Source organism: Chrysemys picta, chromosome 5 (genome assembly GCF_011386835.1).
Source record: "Chrysemys picta bellii isolate R12L10 chromosome 5, ASM1138683v2, whole genome shotgun sequence".
NCBI classification, from domain to species: domain Eukaryota; kingdom Metazoa; phylum Chordata; order Testudines; family Emydidae; genus Chrysemys; species Chrysemys picta.
Window position 1 is genome coordinate 25,894,181 of NC_088795.1, and position 17,934 is coordinate 25,912,114.

A 17,934-nucleotide genomic window follows, 5' to 3' on the forward strand; every position below is an offset into this window, starting at 1 on the left:
TAAAACTCACTATCTGCAAATATTTCCCAATATTTACTTGAAGTTTTTTTCTGACACTTTCCCTGCCAAGAAATTCATTCACTAGGATATTCATATTAATGGACAGGGAATCCAAAAGAGGAGCAAAGACAAACCAGGTAAAGTGAATTCAATTTTTTATCGGAGTGAATATTCACATTTTTTTTTAAAATAGCAACAGTTTTTTGTTTTGTTTTTAAAGGGGTAACAAGGTAGAAAAAGAAAATGCTAAAAACATTCTGTGCATTTTAGGAGTGCAAAAATATTTGATTTATACAACTGAAGTGGAAAATATTTTGAGATATTTGCCCAGCATTTGTTATTATGCCATGGCAACTGGGATTTGAACTGAGGAAACTAGCTTGTGAACTGATCAGAAGGCCAATGGTTTTCACAGATTTTGCAGAAAGATCTGGAAATAAATGACAAATGTCACTAAGCGTGGATGGGTCACTATAAAAACTAATTTCCCCCTGCTGATACTCCCACCTTCTTCTCAACTGTTTGAAATGGGCCACCTTGTTTACATTGGCCTCATTAGCACTACAAAAGTGATTTCCACCCCAACTGTTGAGAATAGAACCATTTCCAACTTAATTGAATTGGCTCATTAGCACTGACCCCCCACTTGGTAAGGCAACTCCCATCTTTTCATATGCTGTGTATTTATACATCCCTACTGCATGTTCCACTCCATGCATCTGATGAAGTGGGTTTTAACTCACGAAAGCTTATGCCCAAATAAATTTGTTAGTCTCTCAGGTGCCACAAGGACTCCTCGTTGTTTTTGTCAACCTAAGCATATTTCTTAATTCAGCACCTCAATCTACTACTTCATGAATTCAGTCTTTGGAAACAGAAATTAGTTATGCGGTCTTGGAATGCATCAGGCAAGGTATTTCCAGTAGAGATAAGGAGGTGTTAGTACCGTTATATAAGGCACTGGTGAGACCTCATCTGGAATACTGTGTGCAATTCTGGTCTCCCATGTTTAAGAAGGATGAATTGAAACTGGAACAGGTTCAGAGAAGGGCTACTAGGATGATCCGAGGAATGGAAAACCTGTCTTATGAAAGGAGACTCAAAGAGCTTGGCTTGTTTAGCCTAACCAAAAGAAGGCTGAAGGGAGATAGGATTGCCCTCTATAAATATATCAGAGGAATAAATACCAGGGAGGGAGAGGAATTATTTAAGCTCAGTACCAATGTGGACACAAGAACAAATGGATATAAACTGACCATCAGGAAGTTTAGACTTGAAATTAGACAAAGGTTTCTAACCATCAGAGGAGTGAAATTCTGGAACAGCCTTCCAAGGGGAGTTGTGGGGGCAAAAGACCTATCTGGCTTCAAGACTAAGCTTGATAAGTTTATGGGGGGGATGGTATAATGGGATAGCCTAATTTTGGCAATTAATTGGTCTTTGACTATTAGCGGTAAATATGCCCAATGGCTTGTGATGGGATGTTAGATGGGGTGGGATCTGAGTTATTACAGAGAATTCTTTCCTGGGTGTCTGGTTGGTGAGTCTTGCCCACATGCTCAGGGTTTAGCTGATCGCCATATTTGGGGTCGGGAAGGAATTTTCCTCCAGGGCAGATTGGCAGAGGCCTTGGGGGTTTTTCGCCTTCCTCTGCAGCGTGGGGCATGGGTCATTTGCTGGAAGATTCTCTGCATCTTGAAGTCTTTAAACCATGATTTGAGGACTTCAATGGCTCAGACACAGGTTTGATACAGGAGTGGGTGGGTGAAATTCTGTGGCCTGCGTTGTGCAGGAGGTCAGACTAGATGACCATAATGGTCCCTTCTGACTTTAAAGTCTATGATTCTATATTTGTGCATAACAACACTTCAGCATTGTCAAGCTGATAGTGTATATAATATAGTGTGACACGTCTATATTATATATTAGTTTCATGTGTGACAAATTTTCCTAATGACTTTCACACTCGCAATTCAGTCTCAAGTCCACACAAATGATAAACTGTATCATATAAAAAGGAGATAGGACAACATTGTCCTTTATTTACTTTTCGATAGCACATTTGTATGTTCGCTTTCTACCCGAGGTTCCTCATTCCAGGCCTATCATTAATGTAATTGGTACTAAATTCAAGTTCTTGCTTTGCCAGAGGCTAGAAGCTCTGTCCTTAAGGGAAGCTGAGCTACACGGATATTGACAGAATTGGTACCAATGATAGGAACATAGCTATAAAAATAGAAATAGCAAAGGTGTAAATTCTCTGGAGTCTACTACAGACTGGTTGTCACTCAGTAAGTTACAGACGCTCCCCGGGTTACGCAAGACCTGATTTACTCAAATTCGCACTTACGGAAAAAGTTCCATAAGCCAGAAATAGGATTTTCAAGTTGCAGAAATTTTTGCGTAATAGACAGGTATACGTTTCCGACTTACGCAAGGCTTTCCGGAATGGAATAATTGCGTAAGTCAGGGGGCGTCTGTATTGTATAATCATCTCTCTTCGCTCCTTGCTAGTTTTTAAATGGTTTACAGATAGGTCATGTGAGATATCATTGAAAAGGTTATGTTTTACTGAATATGGTTATCCTATTTGTATGCATGGATTATTTTGGTATCTGAAGTTAGGAATATTGTCTATGCATCTATTACAAATGTGTTTACACCTGGGGAACGCCCACTAGGCAGAATGCAATGAATCTAGATGGCTGGCTGGAAAGGGCCATTAGGGAGAACAGTAGGTCTTAGAAGATGCTAATCTCCCACCAGTGAGCCTTCCTGAGGACACTACAAACAGCCTCCTAGACATGGCTACTATGGCCCTACAGGGACATGTGACCAAGTCATCCGGTACAGGACTCCATCTTGTAGTACCAGTGTTTTTCCACGGAAAGGCGTGGGAACCAACTAAGCCTGGAGACAAAGGGTTCCCACCATATGCAAAAACTATTTAAGACAGGGAGTGACATCACTGTGATTCTTCTTCACTGACTCCCCGCCCGAGAAGATTGCTGGAAACACCTGAGAAACAAGGACTGAACTGAGAGAGGGGGTGAATTTCATGAGTTCTCTCTGCAGCGCAAGACGGTATGTCTTCACCTGTATGTGTGCTGGAAGGGGACTGAGAGCCTATCACAGCAGTACAATGTAAAGGGAGTCCAGGCTGGTGGGTCAGATGGGCTCAGTGGTATCCCGGTTCCAAGTGGCAACCCATCAGAGCCGCTCCTCCCAACGCGGCTTCCCTTTGGTTCCCTGCCATTTTCTGCAGGGAAGCACAGGAAATCTTCGGGGGGACAGGGCATTTTCTGCTGGCATACACTCACACAGAATCCCCCCAGGAGTAAAAGTTTTTATAGCCAGAGGGAACCTTATCCATATAACACCAGCCTAGCACAGAAGTGGGTTTGGTAGCTGAAATACACTGTCACAAGTTGATAGCACCATCTGTCCAGAGAGGGGAAAGAGACACAGAAGAACTATTTCTTGAATTAATCCGTTGAGAGTCAGATTTTGAGGGAGGTGAATGGATTATGCTCACTCTACAACATTGATGCCTGGACATTCAAAATGATGTCAAGCATTTATATAGCACTTGTGCCTGTCATCTGAATATATGGGAGCCAAAGGATGGTTCCACTTCTTTTGCTTATTCATTTTTTCCTATCTTCTCTTATCTTTCATTCCCTCTTTCTTCAGAAAGCTTCTTTTCTCTCTTTCTGGGGTGTGGTTTGAGAGATGGGTATATTGTAATCTTGGGAAGGATGAACAACATTTTAGGTATTTGCATAATGGAATGGCTCCAGGGAATGATAACGAGACAGTGAGCATTTCATCTCCTATGTATAACTGGCTCAAACCTGGTCCATTTGAAAGCTGGCTGGTGGTCTATATGAAATATATTGGGGGTCTCAACCACCTCTCATCACTCATCCATATCACAAAAATCCCTACAACTGCATTGCTGGTGGTGATCTTACAGAAGGGCAAGGACTGAAAGGGCATAGTCACTGAATCACATTGTCACTCCTCCTTCTCAGGTTGAGGTATGTTAAGTGAGCACTATAACCTGGTTAAATAGAAAGTAGTATCTTATATGGGCCTTATCGCCACGGTACCTGTTGCTACCATGATGTACTTGCTCAGTGGATAGAGGACTTTAGTTTCCAGTCCAGCACCTTCCATAAGCACTTCATGCACTTGGTGTGTGGGCGCGTGTAAATAGCACAGGCTCATTAGACAACGTGACATCCCCTAGATAGGAGAACATAGCACAGAAGAGGAGTACTGACTTGGATCAAGAGATCCCTTACCAACTTGAGGGAGGTGAGCTTGCTTACTGAGAGTGGCTGTGTAACGTGTACTCTTCCACCTCAAGGAAATCCTAATGAACACTCTTCTTCACTCCAGGAGACCGCAAGATACATCAGCACTAAAAGAATCTTGTTATTTTTGGCATCTTGGAGCGTACAATGTGGGGTATGAAGCCAAGTGAGGGCACAGTGGTCAGCCAATCTTTTAACTCTGCAGAACCTCAGGGAGCCAGATGCTGCATCTCAGCTGAACTTTCTGAGTAAATATTGTTTTTTAAATTCCCTTCTTAACCAGTTCAAAGGAGCAGGTATCATATGTACTGAGCAATGCAAAGAAAGCAGGGTGAGGGGAAGAATATCCTGTCCTATGTTGTTTTATAAATAAATCATACAGGTTACAGTGGGAAAACACCTGTTAGATCATCTCATCCTTCCCCTGCAAATACAAGGTATAGTCCTGTAGTGGGGCAGACTGCCCCACTCCCTGAGAATTTAGGTTGCAGCAGGCCAGTGGGCCTTTGCAGATGGGCAGACGATCAGAAAAGGGCTTATTGTGAGCCAATCAGAGCCCAGATTGGAGGCAGCCAATCAGGGCCGGGCTCAGCCCTATAAAAAGGCTGCTCAGGGAGAGAGCAGTCAGTCTGTCCCAGGCCTTGGAGAGGGGAAGGTCTGTCTCCAGAGGTGGGAGACTAGCACCTGGGACAGCGCATTGCTGGGCAGGCCCGGGGGAGCAGAAAGGAACTCCAGCCCGGTGTCTGCCAGGCTGCAGGCCCTGAGGGGAAGCAACGCGGGTCTAGACACGCCAACCGAGGGCGAGACAATGGGTGGGACACCACCAGGAGAGGGCGCTCCACTGGACTGAGCTAATTCCCGGAGGTAACCAGCAGGAGGCACCAGGTGGTGAGTCCCAACAGTGTTACATGTCCCTAGAGAGAGGATACGCTAGACATTAAACAGATACTACTGCACACTAGAACTGAGCCAGAAACCCGTGAAGATGCTATAACAAGATGGCTTGTTATAGTACCAGTCTCTGAAGTTAAGCAGTAAAACCCAAACATAACTATATGTTAACAACAAAGCTTAGGATTGTAAAGACATAAAATTACTTCTGCTAAAGACAGTCTTATAAGTTATGTGTATACGAACAAAAAGAAACAATCAAACAAATAGGAAATCCACACTCATTTGAGAAGAAGAGATTTTAAGTTAAGGACAATTATATTTCTTGTGGTGGTGGGGGGAAGAAAAGCTAAGGTACTAAGTACTATATTATGGCTGTAGAAATCACATGCGATAGCACGTGCGAGAGTGAGACAACAGGGACACTGCATCATCAACTGTTCCTAAAGGCATACTGCCTGTAGAGAACAGCAGGAAAAAAAATCAGCAAAGGAGGGCTCTTAAGAGAAACTCCACCTCTTATCTGGAAGAGCAGCCTACCATTCTGTCCCAGCACCTAGCCCTGAAGCCCCAATCAGTACAGAACGGTTGCAGGGCCATGGCCCTGCCTAGTTTTGCCTTCTTTGTGGTTTCTAGCACTACTGGCGATCCTAGTAGCTATCTTGATGCTTGTAATCCCTTCCAGGCTACTATGTTTTTTAAATAACACAAAAGTAACAAGAAGAGCTGAACAACAGAGTTTTTGTACCCCGTTTGGTGGTGGCAAATGGGCAAAGACTGACAGTAACATGTGAAGAGTTGAACACCTTATGTACCTTCTGCGCAATGATAAATCTGAGCAATTGTATCCATTCACTGTTTGAGAAGTGAGCAGTAACTGCTGGTAGTGAGATACCACATTTGCATGCATGTATTTTTACGGTAGAATTGACCATTATGATCATTTAGTCTGGACTTCTGCACAATGCAGGAAAAATGAGTCCTGGTTCAAACCCATAATTTCTGGTTGACCTAGACAATAATTTTTAGAAGACATTTAGTCTTGATTTAAAGATTTCAAGTGATGGCAAATTGTTCCAGTGGTTAATCATTCTATATCAGATATCTCACTCAAGATATCTGGCATGTGAATAAACCCAAGTTCAACACACAGTTGGAACTGCATGTCTTTAAAAATTACATTCTACACAATTATTATTCACCTGCCATCAATGGGACTTAAGTATGCACGTAGGTGTTTAGCTGAACAGTGATCTCTGGTGTACTAATCATCAGACTTCTGAGAATGTGAATATGAGTTCTCCCGCTCCTACTACACTCATTTGGGAGACTAAGCATCCTAGATTTCTTCCATAAGGCTTTCATCCTCCTGACCACCAAGGAGCATTTACCTGTGGGAAGTCCCTTCCCTCTCAGCCTATCCCGAATGGCCTGGCTTCTGTCTGTCTGCAATTTTCTTTCTCCGTTGCAGGAAAGCTGATCGACCTGTAAACAGGCAGTAATACAAAGTCAAATGTTCTGAAAAGACCACGTTAGCATGAAGACTGGACACTACAGGACAAAAGGCCAGCACATTTAGCAGGTCATTGTCTTTCTCAGGCAAATAAATGTTCAACAGAAGTAATATACAGTATTTACATTAGTTTGTGTGTGGAAATTCAGAATTTCTTCATTGAATTGGGATTATCAATTTGGATTTCCCCCAGGGTTATGTTTTAGGAACCCTTCCCTTATTAGTATCACTTTGTTCAATACATGTTTGGCATACTTTCCCCCCAAATAAACAGAAAATAATTCCATAAATCTACAACATAAATATATTCCATTACAGTAAATTGAAACTAGAAGAATTAAAATAGCTTTAGATATTCCAGGATGTGCATATTCAGGGTTAGTTTGCTAAATTACGGTTTGTACCTACTATTAAATACAAGCGTGTGGATGATATTTTAGGCTAGTACCCACAGTAGCTAAATTGGATGCCCATACAGTAGCGTTAATAATTTCAGGAAAGTGTTTCCTTCAGTGTTTCCATAATTCAAAGAACAAAAAAGGAAATTCCAACTCTTGAGATATTTTATCACAGCTTCCCAACTTTTAAAAATAAATGTTAATTCAATATATATATTTATCTGATTCTGGATACTTGCATACAAATAATTCAAAGAATCTTTTTAAATTGCACTGATAATTTTTTACTCTAGCCTTTCTGTAAATTAGAAACTAACTGAAAAATTAGGATTGCAGCTTGTGAAAAATCAAGCTACTTTCTATCTAGTACAATTACAATGCAACCCAACTAATATTAAATAGGTTCAATCAGTGATCTCCCCATTCACCCTTTATGAAATATTTTAAAAAGGAAATGCACCCAATGACATTTTAAAATATTTTGCATTTCAATGGATAATCTCCTATACAGTTCAAGAGGAAACATTTACAGTACAACAATGCCTAATCAGGTCAATAGATATGTACAGGAACCCATTTCTTCTAAACTGGATGCTCATATAATCTTGAGCAAGAGCAGCACAGTTTCCATATATAAACAGTGTATGTACATCACTAAGTTGGTGTTTCAAGGATATGTACAGAACCAAACAGCAACAGGACCTATTTGTGTACAATGGAATGAAACTGGGGAGTGAAGACTAGCTCAGTGCATAAAGAAAACAACCGCACCACGATGTCGCCAATGTTCTGATGATACCCGGTTCTATTTTCCTTTCTTGTTTAGTGTGAACAATGTGATCTCAGATATTCCAATGACTTGGTGAAACAGGGAGATGGACGAAAGACAGCTGGCTAAGACTCTGCTCAGGCAAAACATAGGTGATGTTGATTGGTAGAGGGAAACAGAAGAACTAGCAGAATCTCAACAAGCAACACCTCAACTGAAGTTTTTTTAATACCCCTCCCACTTATTAAGGGGCTTTGGAGGGATTCACCTTTGATCCTGGAACTTACAGATAGGCATTTTCAGCCACTACTACCTTTTCCATCGATGCTGGCCAAGATAAAGGGCTGGTCAAAGTCATTCACATCTTGTCACCTCCAGGCTAATGCTATGTTAATGCACTATTAGCTGGGACTGACTATGAAAGCCATATGGCAATTAAGACTGATACAACATAGATCATCAACTCACCTGCTAAGCAAGAGACATCATACAAGACCATTCACACTAGTGCTCTGCACTCTACTGGTTGCCTGTAGGTCACAATCCAACCCCATTTTAAAAGCTCTGAATTTGCTGGGGCCTGGTTGTCTCAATTACTGCCTCTTGCTCTGCATTGTAGAAGAACAGCTACACTAAGTTACCATGGAGGAGCTCAGATGCCACACTGATGATCATTGGAGAGAGAGAGAGATTCAGCTGCCATGCTTAGGCTGCCAGAGAGCAGAGTATGCCTCACAGCGCTCTCTCTGGAGGGCCTGTGGGTATGGAATCAGTGACGGCTGGAGATTCAACTGAGCCAGAGTCATATCTCTTCATGCAGCAAATTACCAACCAGATTAGCAAGGCCCTGACAGCACTGGAATCTCCCATCTCAAGAAACAGGATATCAAGCAATGTACTTTTCTGTGATCATACTGGTGGCATGTGTCCAGGGATCCATTTTTACACTAGCTATATCTGAGTGGTATCCGCGAGAACTGAAACGGCCATGAGGTCGGCCTCCAAAGAGGTGGGATCATTTCCTAACAAGGAGATATGGACAAGCATGGTGAAGGATGGCCAGAGCGAGAGAAGACATGTTGTGATTGGCTCAGTCTTACCTGATGAAGGACCAACAGTCTACACAGTAATAACTTCCAAAGGGTTGAAGCAGTAGAATACTGTAGTACAGGGGTCCCCAACGCGGCACCCGCCTGGGCATCTAAGTGCACCCGCGTACTGGCCGGAGGACGAGCACCTGCCAAAATGCCGCCAAGAAGCAGCGTCATCCAGAGGCGTCGCTGCCGAAATGCAGCCAATTTTCGGCGGCATCGCCTATTGACGTTGCCGCTTCTCGGCGGCATTTCGGCGGATGCTCGTCCGCCACCCCGGTCCTCCGTGGCTCGTCATCTGGCACCCGCCAGACGAAAAAGGTGGGGACCACTGCTGTAGTAACATAGCAGTGAATCAGAACCAGCAATTCTATAGAAGTACTTTGCTTGAGTTGTCTGATTGCCATTATTAGAGATAATTTATAAATGAAAAATACTGTGAGAAGTACTGTTTGGCACCATTAACAGTTAGTAAGCTCCATTTCTATTCAGAGTCCTAAAATTATTTAACCATCCCATGAATATGTTGTAACACTGTAGCAAAGGGAGAGGTTGCCAGTCAGGAATGGTAACTTTATGAGATGAGTTAATGTAGTTCCTTTTACATATGAAAATAGTAAGTGCATGTGTCATAATAATATGAATTCCCTGTCAGTAATAATGGCTGACAGCTGGGTAGAATCTCAGAAGAACTTAAGTCTGGTGACACATTCCCTTATTTCCTTCAATAAACAACTGTCCATAACAGAATTTAAAATGTATAAGAGAAATCCAGATAGCTAAAACAAGTGTCTTAAACACCTGCCCCATAGCATCTATTCCAATTTTTGTTTTTTATCATCACATTTTCCTATTTTTAAAAAAATGTTTCTCCCCATTGCTGTGTGGAAGACCCAACACAACGAGAAACTGACCTTACCAGGGAAACTGCAAAAGTGACCACATATAGTACGGCCAAATGCATAAAGTCAACTAACAAAAATTAGAGACCACAATGTTTTCCATTAATCTTTCAGTAATTGCTCTTTCTGGTGCTGCTTGTGATAAAAGCAGGTAAAAAACATTCAGACAGAAGTGTAATTTTTAGACTGAGTGTCCCTTTAATATAAACTGGGAAAAATTACAAACAAGAAGCAAGACTGGTTGGAGAGAGACTCTGAACCAATTTCTTCACTGTGTTTTTGCAATTCTCAGTTATTGCTCAACTGCTTGTAAACACTTACCCCAGAGAGGCCTCCCAGAACCAGTTTAACCAACTGTTTCACATAGGAGAAAGAAGGTGCACAATTACTGTTCCTTATGTGGGCACTGCAGGCATCCAGAACCGTCCGTACAGACACACGGGCATAAAAGACATCTTCACACATGCCAAGCAGTATGCTGTTTAGATGATCCCCAAGTTTGATAGGCTGATTACAGAGGAGAGGAGGAATAAAAAACAAAACAAAACAACAGCACTTAAATATCTATCAACCACATATGCAAATAGGTTGATTTTCTAAAGTTTCAAATTACTTGCAATACTAATTCATTTTGGTACTTCTGAAAATTCCACCTGATATGCTCCATCTGAAACACATCTCATTGATGGGGAAAGCAGTATGATCTAGTGGCTATGGTTCAGGGGATCTAAATGCAGGATATGTCACTAACCTGTTTCATCTTGGGCTATTCACACAGTCTGTAAACTGAGTATAATAATACTTGTCTACCAAGGACATTAGGGCTAATTAAGATTTTTAAAACACAGACAGTCTTGAAAAATAACTATATTTATTGTAACTGCTAACTATAAGGGACTTGGAGACAGTATTTGCAGGAACTTGATGATGAGATCTGACAAGTGTACTGAAAAGGCTTCTATAATCCTTTAGCTAGTCCAAGATTTTACTTCAACTGGATTTGTACTTTCATATTCCAGAAACATGTTGGATTGACTCATCAAGTCTCTTATGGCTAGCAATTATATTGGAGATGGCATTTATTATTACTCAAGATTATCAAATCTTTAAAAATCCTTTCCATAGTCCAGAAAAGTTTTTAGATATTATTAGAAAAGGGGCAGGACTGAGGGAGCAAAGTGATTGGCTACATAAGTGAAGCCCTGCAATTATGGGACAACACCCATAGGGTTGGGAACTACTTAGCCTTAATTTTTTCCCATCCAACAGTCATATTCTAAGTGGAATAACACTCCAGGGTATGCAGTACTCAGTGATAACACCACTTCCCAGACACTGTAGGCACTTGGCCTTCAGCACTGTGTCTCACTAGCACCCAAGGTGGGCGGTTATCAAAGAAATACATGCCCTGTCGTGTGTTGTTCTTTACTAAGCACATTAAGTTTCACAGTATTTCTTTCCATTTATTTTTTGAAGCTTATTATAAAAATTTATTCTGCATCACCCTGATTTGACATACAGAATTAATATAGGGTTTTTGCATATACACACTAACAGGCACTACTGTCTTTCAATACTTTTTTTTTTTTTTTTTTTTTTTTTAAGGGAACAATTTTTCTCTCTCTCGAATCACAGAAATCATTCTTGCATGAAACCTGGTACACAGCAAAGAAGCTAAAATAACATATTCATCAGCTAAAAACATCAACAAACATTTATAAATGGTACATCTTACATCTGTGTTACAATGGAAAAGCTTCCAGGATTAAAGACAAATTAAATGGTGAAGATTTAAATATTTTAACTTTTTATAAAGGTAGATCTGTGAGCTCTGCTGGAATGTTAGCTACTAGCACTTACCACATGCTTACAGGACAGGTAAGATAAATTCACCAGATGAAAGTTGCTCTATTCAAGGATGACAACAGTTGATTTTCTTTTTAAAGTAGCTGAAGTGCTCGCGATAGCTATAGCCAATTGCCTCCATGTTTCCATTGTATCTTTCTGTCTTCAGTGGCTCACAACTTTCTAAAACTTTCACTTTTGGGGCTGAAATTATCCATACCTGGTCTCTGCCTCAGAGTGATTCCACCCCCCTCTTCCTCCCATTTCTTCAGATTATAAAGTAGAGCAGGTCAGCTGTTTTTGAGAATGAAGGAAAAGGGAAAAGCCCACAACACTTTCCCCATTATAAAAATATTTTGCAATCTACACTGATGTAACACACAAAAGAAGAGACAAAGAAAAAAGCAGGCTATAGTACGGGTATATTATAAGCCACAGCCAGGGTTGAGAGGGGTTACAGAACTGCTGTGTAGCAACACACACTCCCTCAGGCATATGGGAACAGATGATCCATCCTTTTAATGAGCACAGTTTGCTTTCTCCCATATAAGCCCTGTTCTGCTGGATGGTGCGTACGCAGGGGTGTAGACACAGTCTCTTCCTTTATGGAATCTAGTGTCATTACCCGCACTAGGGCTCTTCAAATCCTGACCATCAAGCATATAAAGGACCGGGGATTAGGCATAATCCCAGAATTGGAGCCCAAAAGAACTGGGAGATCTTTGTATCCTCTTCCCACAACTTGTACACCCGCATAGGGTCAGCCACAATCTGATCCTTACCATTAGCTACAGAACGTAGAAAATGAAGGAAAGAATTGCAAGCCCCTCAGAGCACGGACTGTCTTTTTGTTCTATGTTTGTACAATGTCTAGCACAATGGGGTCCTGGTCCATGGCTAGGGCTCTTGGGCACAACTGTAATACGAATAATAAATAATAATAATTGGTCTTGGGTCTCATGTTAAGGCACTGGATTGGGATTCAATTCCAGGTCTGCCACAAACTTCCAGGATGACATTGGGCAAGTTACAGTCTCTCTCTGTGTCTCAGTTTGCCCTAGGTAAAATGGGATTCATAATACTCTCACATTTTTGTCAGTCTTGTCTATTTAAAGTATTAATTCTTCGGAATGGGGACTGTCTCTTATTATGGAACTCACCTACCACAATGCAACCATGATCTGTGTTGGCATCTCAAGAGGCTACGGTTATATAAATCATATTGAAGGAATGCATTTTTCTAAAAATATCCTAGTAGTTACAGAACACATCAATACTATCATGAAAGAGATGACATTTTGTAAACGCCGAAAGCATGTGCTTTGAATGAAGAAATCAACGACAATCTGTAACCACCCAAAGAGTCCATTAGCACAGCATAATGAACTTCTGGATGAAACTCTTCAGAGCATGCTTTGTTTTTCCATTCTAATCAAATGATCCCTGCATGCAACTAGATTATTCTTTGGTTTTGGGAGGAAATAATGGTTTTTAAAAGTGTCGGTTTTCTTTTTTAGGTTACAATATCACCAAAGCCACACTATAGTTACAGTAATGAAGGCATTCATTATAAATCCCTATGTTCAATAGCTAGTTTTTCCCAAAAATTCAGTTATTAGGGCTGAAATAGCTTATACTTACTCTCAACCCCAGAGGCAATTTTATTTTATTATCCAAGTTTAGAGAGAAAACGCACGGTATATATTTTTCATTTCTCAAGCACAAAAATGTTTTTTTATGCTTAATTATTATTCTGGTCTGTGACAAACACAATTTGGAGTTAAAACACCCAGATTTGGCATAGATATAATCCTCAGGAAAAAGTGTGGGTGCACTAAGAGATAAAACAGTTAAAAATAAAATAAGGTATGAACTAATGAAAGCCAAAAATCATGAATCTTTTCCTTTTTTATTTAAGCATGTAACATGTGTGTATATATGGATATAACCATGCTCTTGTGTAGATCTGCACAAAGAAATTTCCTCTTAAAAGCAGTGCCACACACAGTCAATCATTCTATCTCTACTAACTGCTTGCTACCTTAAAGACTGCATCAGAAGGGGTGTAACTTCTGTGGCAGCATGTATGGGTGCCTTCTTGACTGTGCTCTTTTAGATGCAGAGTATTCTGGAATGCAGAAGCTCAGCAGGCACATTTTAAAATTAAAGGCAAAGGTAGGAAATTTCTGCAATTTTGCTTTTTCTCTCTTTCCTGACACACATCAGCATGATATCCTAGAGGGGAATTGCTGTAGTGCTGGTAAAACCAGATGCTGGAATCTCTGTTGCCACTAATGATAGAGATTTCTAGGGAAAGAAAAGGGAATAAAGTTCCTATCTTCTCTTCAGTTCTCAACTTCCATAGCCTGATTTCAAGCCAGCACTCCATTTCTACTGCGCAAACCTAACAACTCTAAGCTGCCAGGTCATCTCTGCCCCAGATCATAAAGGTGAGAAAAACTTGTCAATGCGGGGATTGAGGTTGTGGGAAGAGAAGGAACTGCAAAGGAATATCCCTGCTAATCACAGTGGAAGAGGAGCAAAATTATCCACCACTTGCTTTTTCCTCCTCAGTTTTACCGGAGCTGTAATATGTGCCCAAGGGCCTTGATTGTCTATTTTTATTCATTTTTACTGAAAAATTCCTGGGTATTACAAAAGTATTATGTAATTTTTACCAATTTTCATCACATTTTGTACCACCCAAGTTCTTGAAAATACCGATTATGTTAAGAAAATCCAATCCAGTAGATTATGTAGCTGGGTTTATGTGAATAATAGTGTAAATGCGGGGCTTCCTGTTAAAGTATGGCGATATAGTGGAAGATACACAGATGCACCTGTGAGTACATCAGTGCTTGAATCCTAATCAAAGGAGTCACTGTCCTCTCTGCCTTTGAAAATCTTTCCCTTTATTTCTCAGCCATAACACTGTATCAACAGTTTCTCCATTTAATTAGTAATAATAATACATTTTTAAGCAGCTGAGTAAGTTTTGTGCTGAAAGCTGTCCCCCTCCCCCACATCTGAGCAGCAGTCAAGCCAAATGTATAATATCTGCATATCCCTACCTCATCACCTAATGTACTTTTTGGATACAGACTCCTAATTTTTCAGTCTCCTCCAACCATTTCAGCTATTGACTTAAAGTGTAGTTGTTGTGCGGGGGTTTGTTTGTTTGTTTTATTTTTTGTTTCCTAAGATGAAAGTGCTCTGGAAGAAGATGAGTCAAACGTTAAAGAGTAAATCCTCCCAAACCTGACTGAAGGAGTTCTGACAGCTGCACATACTGTATACGAGATAACCAAATTGAGCAATAACAATGAGGAGTCCTTGTGGCACCTTAGAGACTAACAAATTTATTTGGGCAGAAGCTTTTGTAAATTTGTTAGTCTCTAACATGCCACAAGGACTCCTCGTTGTTTTTGCTGATACAGACTGACACGGCGACCACTCTGAAACTGAGCAATGAGGTTAAGCTCTAACCAGTCCATAACTGTGTCTGCAGCCGCTAGCAAGTCAACAGCAAAGAAGTCTACTCCCTATTCTCAACAAGTACCCTCCCTTCAGAGGCAGTCATGTAATGAATTCACCCAAACATGCCTACCTTAGGCTCATAGAAATTATATTAGGGCCAAATGGAGCACAGTGGTCAGTATCTTTTTAAGTAAATCACAAATACTTTTTACTATATTAAAGAAATTTCAATATGACAAACAAAAATCAACCCATTTTAGAATCCCTTAATAAAACAGAAACCTAATTTTTCTTCTGATAGATTCACAGCATGATATACAAGCAAGTTGTTTTGTATAAGCCTCAAACAGCTGTGGTTCATTGGGAGACATAAGGGCCAAGTTGACTCCACATCACTTCAAAGTGAAAGACAATGCCAGTGCTTTCCCCCCTTCAAACCAACACTACAGTATCCCTAATCAAGAAAAATAAAGAAGCAAACAACCAGAATAGAAACAGAGAAGAGTATTAATTAGAGAAGAATAGGAGTTTTGCCTCATAATGGACAAAACAAGCTGCTTCACTATAAGCAAAGCTCTATGGATTCAGTGGTAAAAAAGTCTTTAATTCTACAGCAAACCCCCCTGCTCTCAGCAGCATTATGGTTAGGAGTGAATTCAGTGACAAATTCTGCAGCTGCAGGATCACAGAATACATCAAAAGTCTTTCTCTTGTATGTTGCAGTAAGACTTTGATAAGCTCACCTTTAAGTACCCATAACTTGGAAGTCCACAGTTCAGGCACCAAGCCTCAGTATTTAAGAGGAAACTACTTCAGATAATATTATTTTATCTCGAACCCTACATATTTAGGCCTGATCCTGGGAAGGCTGAAAACCTGGAACTCCCTTTGACTGTAAAATGACTGCAATGGGAGTTGCAAGTTCTCTGTACCTCTTGGGTTCGTGCCCCAACAGGCCTAATTCTGCAGCTCTTACTCATCAGAATAGTCCCATTCATATTTATAGAACTCCTCACATGAGTGAGGGCTTCAGGAACGAGCCCTAAATTCTACTCCTTGGGACAACTTTTCCCCCTCTCACAAGCTCCTTGTAATTATGTAAATTACAAAAACCCAAATTATGTAAAAACTCCTGCTTTTCACTTAGTTTCAACAGTCCCACCGGCATCCCAAAGGTTTACCTTGCCCTGTTATTCTGTTTTTTTAGAAATGAGGAGGAGGTTATCAAACAAACCTCATTTTAAAACTTAAAAATGGTGAGATTTTATAAAAGAAGTCTTAAAAAAATACTTACTTGGCTTTGAGGGACTTCATGGTCAGCTCCCCAGTAAAGAGTCATACCAAGAGAATAAACATGAATCTGTAATACAACACAAACCATCTGTCAACTTAATGAAGGGACAGTTCTGGAAATTCATCAGTATATCCATAGAGTATTAAGTGGGTGTGATGAACTTGACATTCTGAGACAGGGTGGTCCTCCCCTTCCACCCCCCGAATTAGGTGCACTATTGCACGTTTACATTTTTGACAACTAAGCTTAGCCATGGACTCAATTAGCCTCCTTGCCTTGGAGAGCTTCCGAATTGTCCTTTGCCCTGGTCGTTACAGTCAGAACAGCAAATCCTACTATGGGAAAAGACTTGAAAAAATCTTAATAATGCTCCTCTAACATTTCCATTTAGTTTTTAACCCTTCATTTAAGATTAAGCCCCAGTATACATCGATAAGATTACAACACTTGATGGTGATGAACACATTCTGAAATGCAGCAGGGCATTCCAATGCTGCAAGTCTTAAAAGGTGCATAGTTCTGAAGGTGGTGAAACACTTAGGATCACAAACACTGGCTTTTGGATTGCCAATGGACTTTCATCTATGTACACCACATATGAGGTTGTCATCTTAAAATTTCAATCATTGTAAACTCCTCAGAGCAGTGAATGTGTTTTCCTACATATTTGTACACGTCCCAGCACAACAAATCATCCTAATGGGCGCCACTGGCCTTGCTGTAATATAAATAAATAATAAATAATAATAGAAAAAAGTAGCAAATAATAATGAATCTGGATTGTTTATATATATATATAATGTGGTAATGACACACTTTGTACTGGACAAGTCAACTATTGTACAGTGAACGTGTGTTAGTAACAACTGTATAATTTAAAGCAAGAAGTGCATTACATAATTTTGGCAACAAGTTATAGGTGATTCAATCAATCCCATCTTCCCCCAACTAAAGAGAAAATACAAATTGCAGGGCAACTTGAAGCATTAGCTATATGCAGTTAGAATCGCCATTGCTTGGGGCGGCACCTGGAGGGGGTGGCGCTCCGGCCAGTTGGGGAGAGCGGGGCTCCGGCCGGGCTCGCCGCCCACCCCCCGGCGCTCCAGCCGGTCGGGGAGAGCGAGGCCCCAGCCGGGCTCGCCGCCCTCCCCCCAGCGCTCTGTCCAGTTGGGGAGAGCGAGGCCCCGACCGGGCTCGCCGCCCTCCCCCCAGCGCTCCGTCCAGTTGGGGAGAGCGAGGCCCCGACCGGGCTCGCCGCCCTCCCCCCGGCGCTCCGGCCGGTTGGGGAGAGCGGGGCCCCAGCCGGGCTCGCCGCCCTCCCCCCCGGCGCTCCGGACGGTTGGGGAGAGCGGGGCCCCGGCCGGGCTCGCCGCCCTCCCCCCGGCGCTCCGGCCGGTTGGGGAGAGCGAGGCCCCGACCGGGCTCGCCGCCCTCC

General features: G+C 41.4%; 1 protein-coding gene across 15 annotated transcripts in view; it reads right to left on the reverse strand.

The window, feature by feature from the left end:
• PTPN13 (protein tyrosine phosphatase non-receptor type 13) overlaps positions 1-17,934 on the reverse strand; it is a 188,498-nt gene that overhangs the window by 98,720 nt on the left and 71,844 nt on the right. For all 15 annotated transcript variants that reach the window (XM_065596146.1, XM_065596141.1, XM_065596140.1 and 12 more), the window contains exons 4-6: positions 16,500-16,565; positions 10,205-10,390; positions 6,602-6,695 (exon numbers count right to left, since the gene is read on the reverse strand). In XM_065596146.1, the coding sequence (XP_065452218.1) occupies positions 6,602-6,695; positions 10,205-10,390; positions 16,500-16,565 (346 nt within the window). The remainder of the gene's footprint in view (positions 1-6,601; positions 6,696-10,204; positions 10,391-16,499; positions 16,566-17,934) is intronic.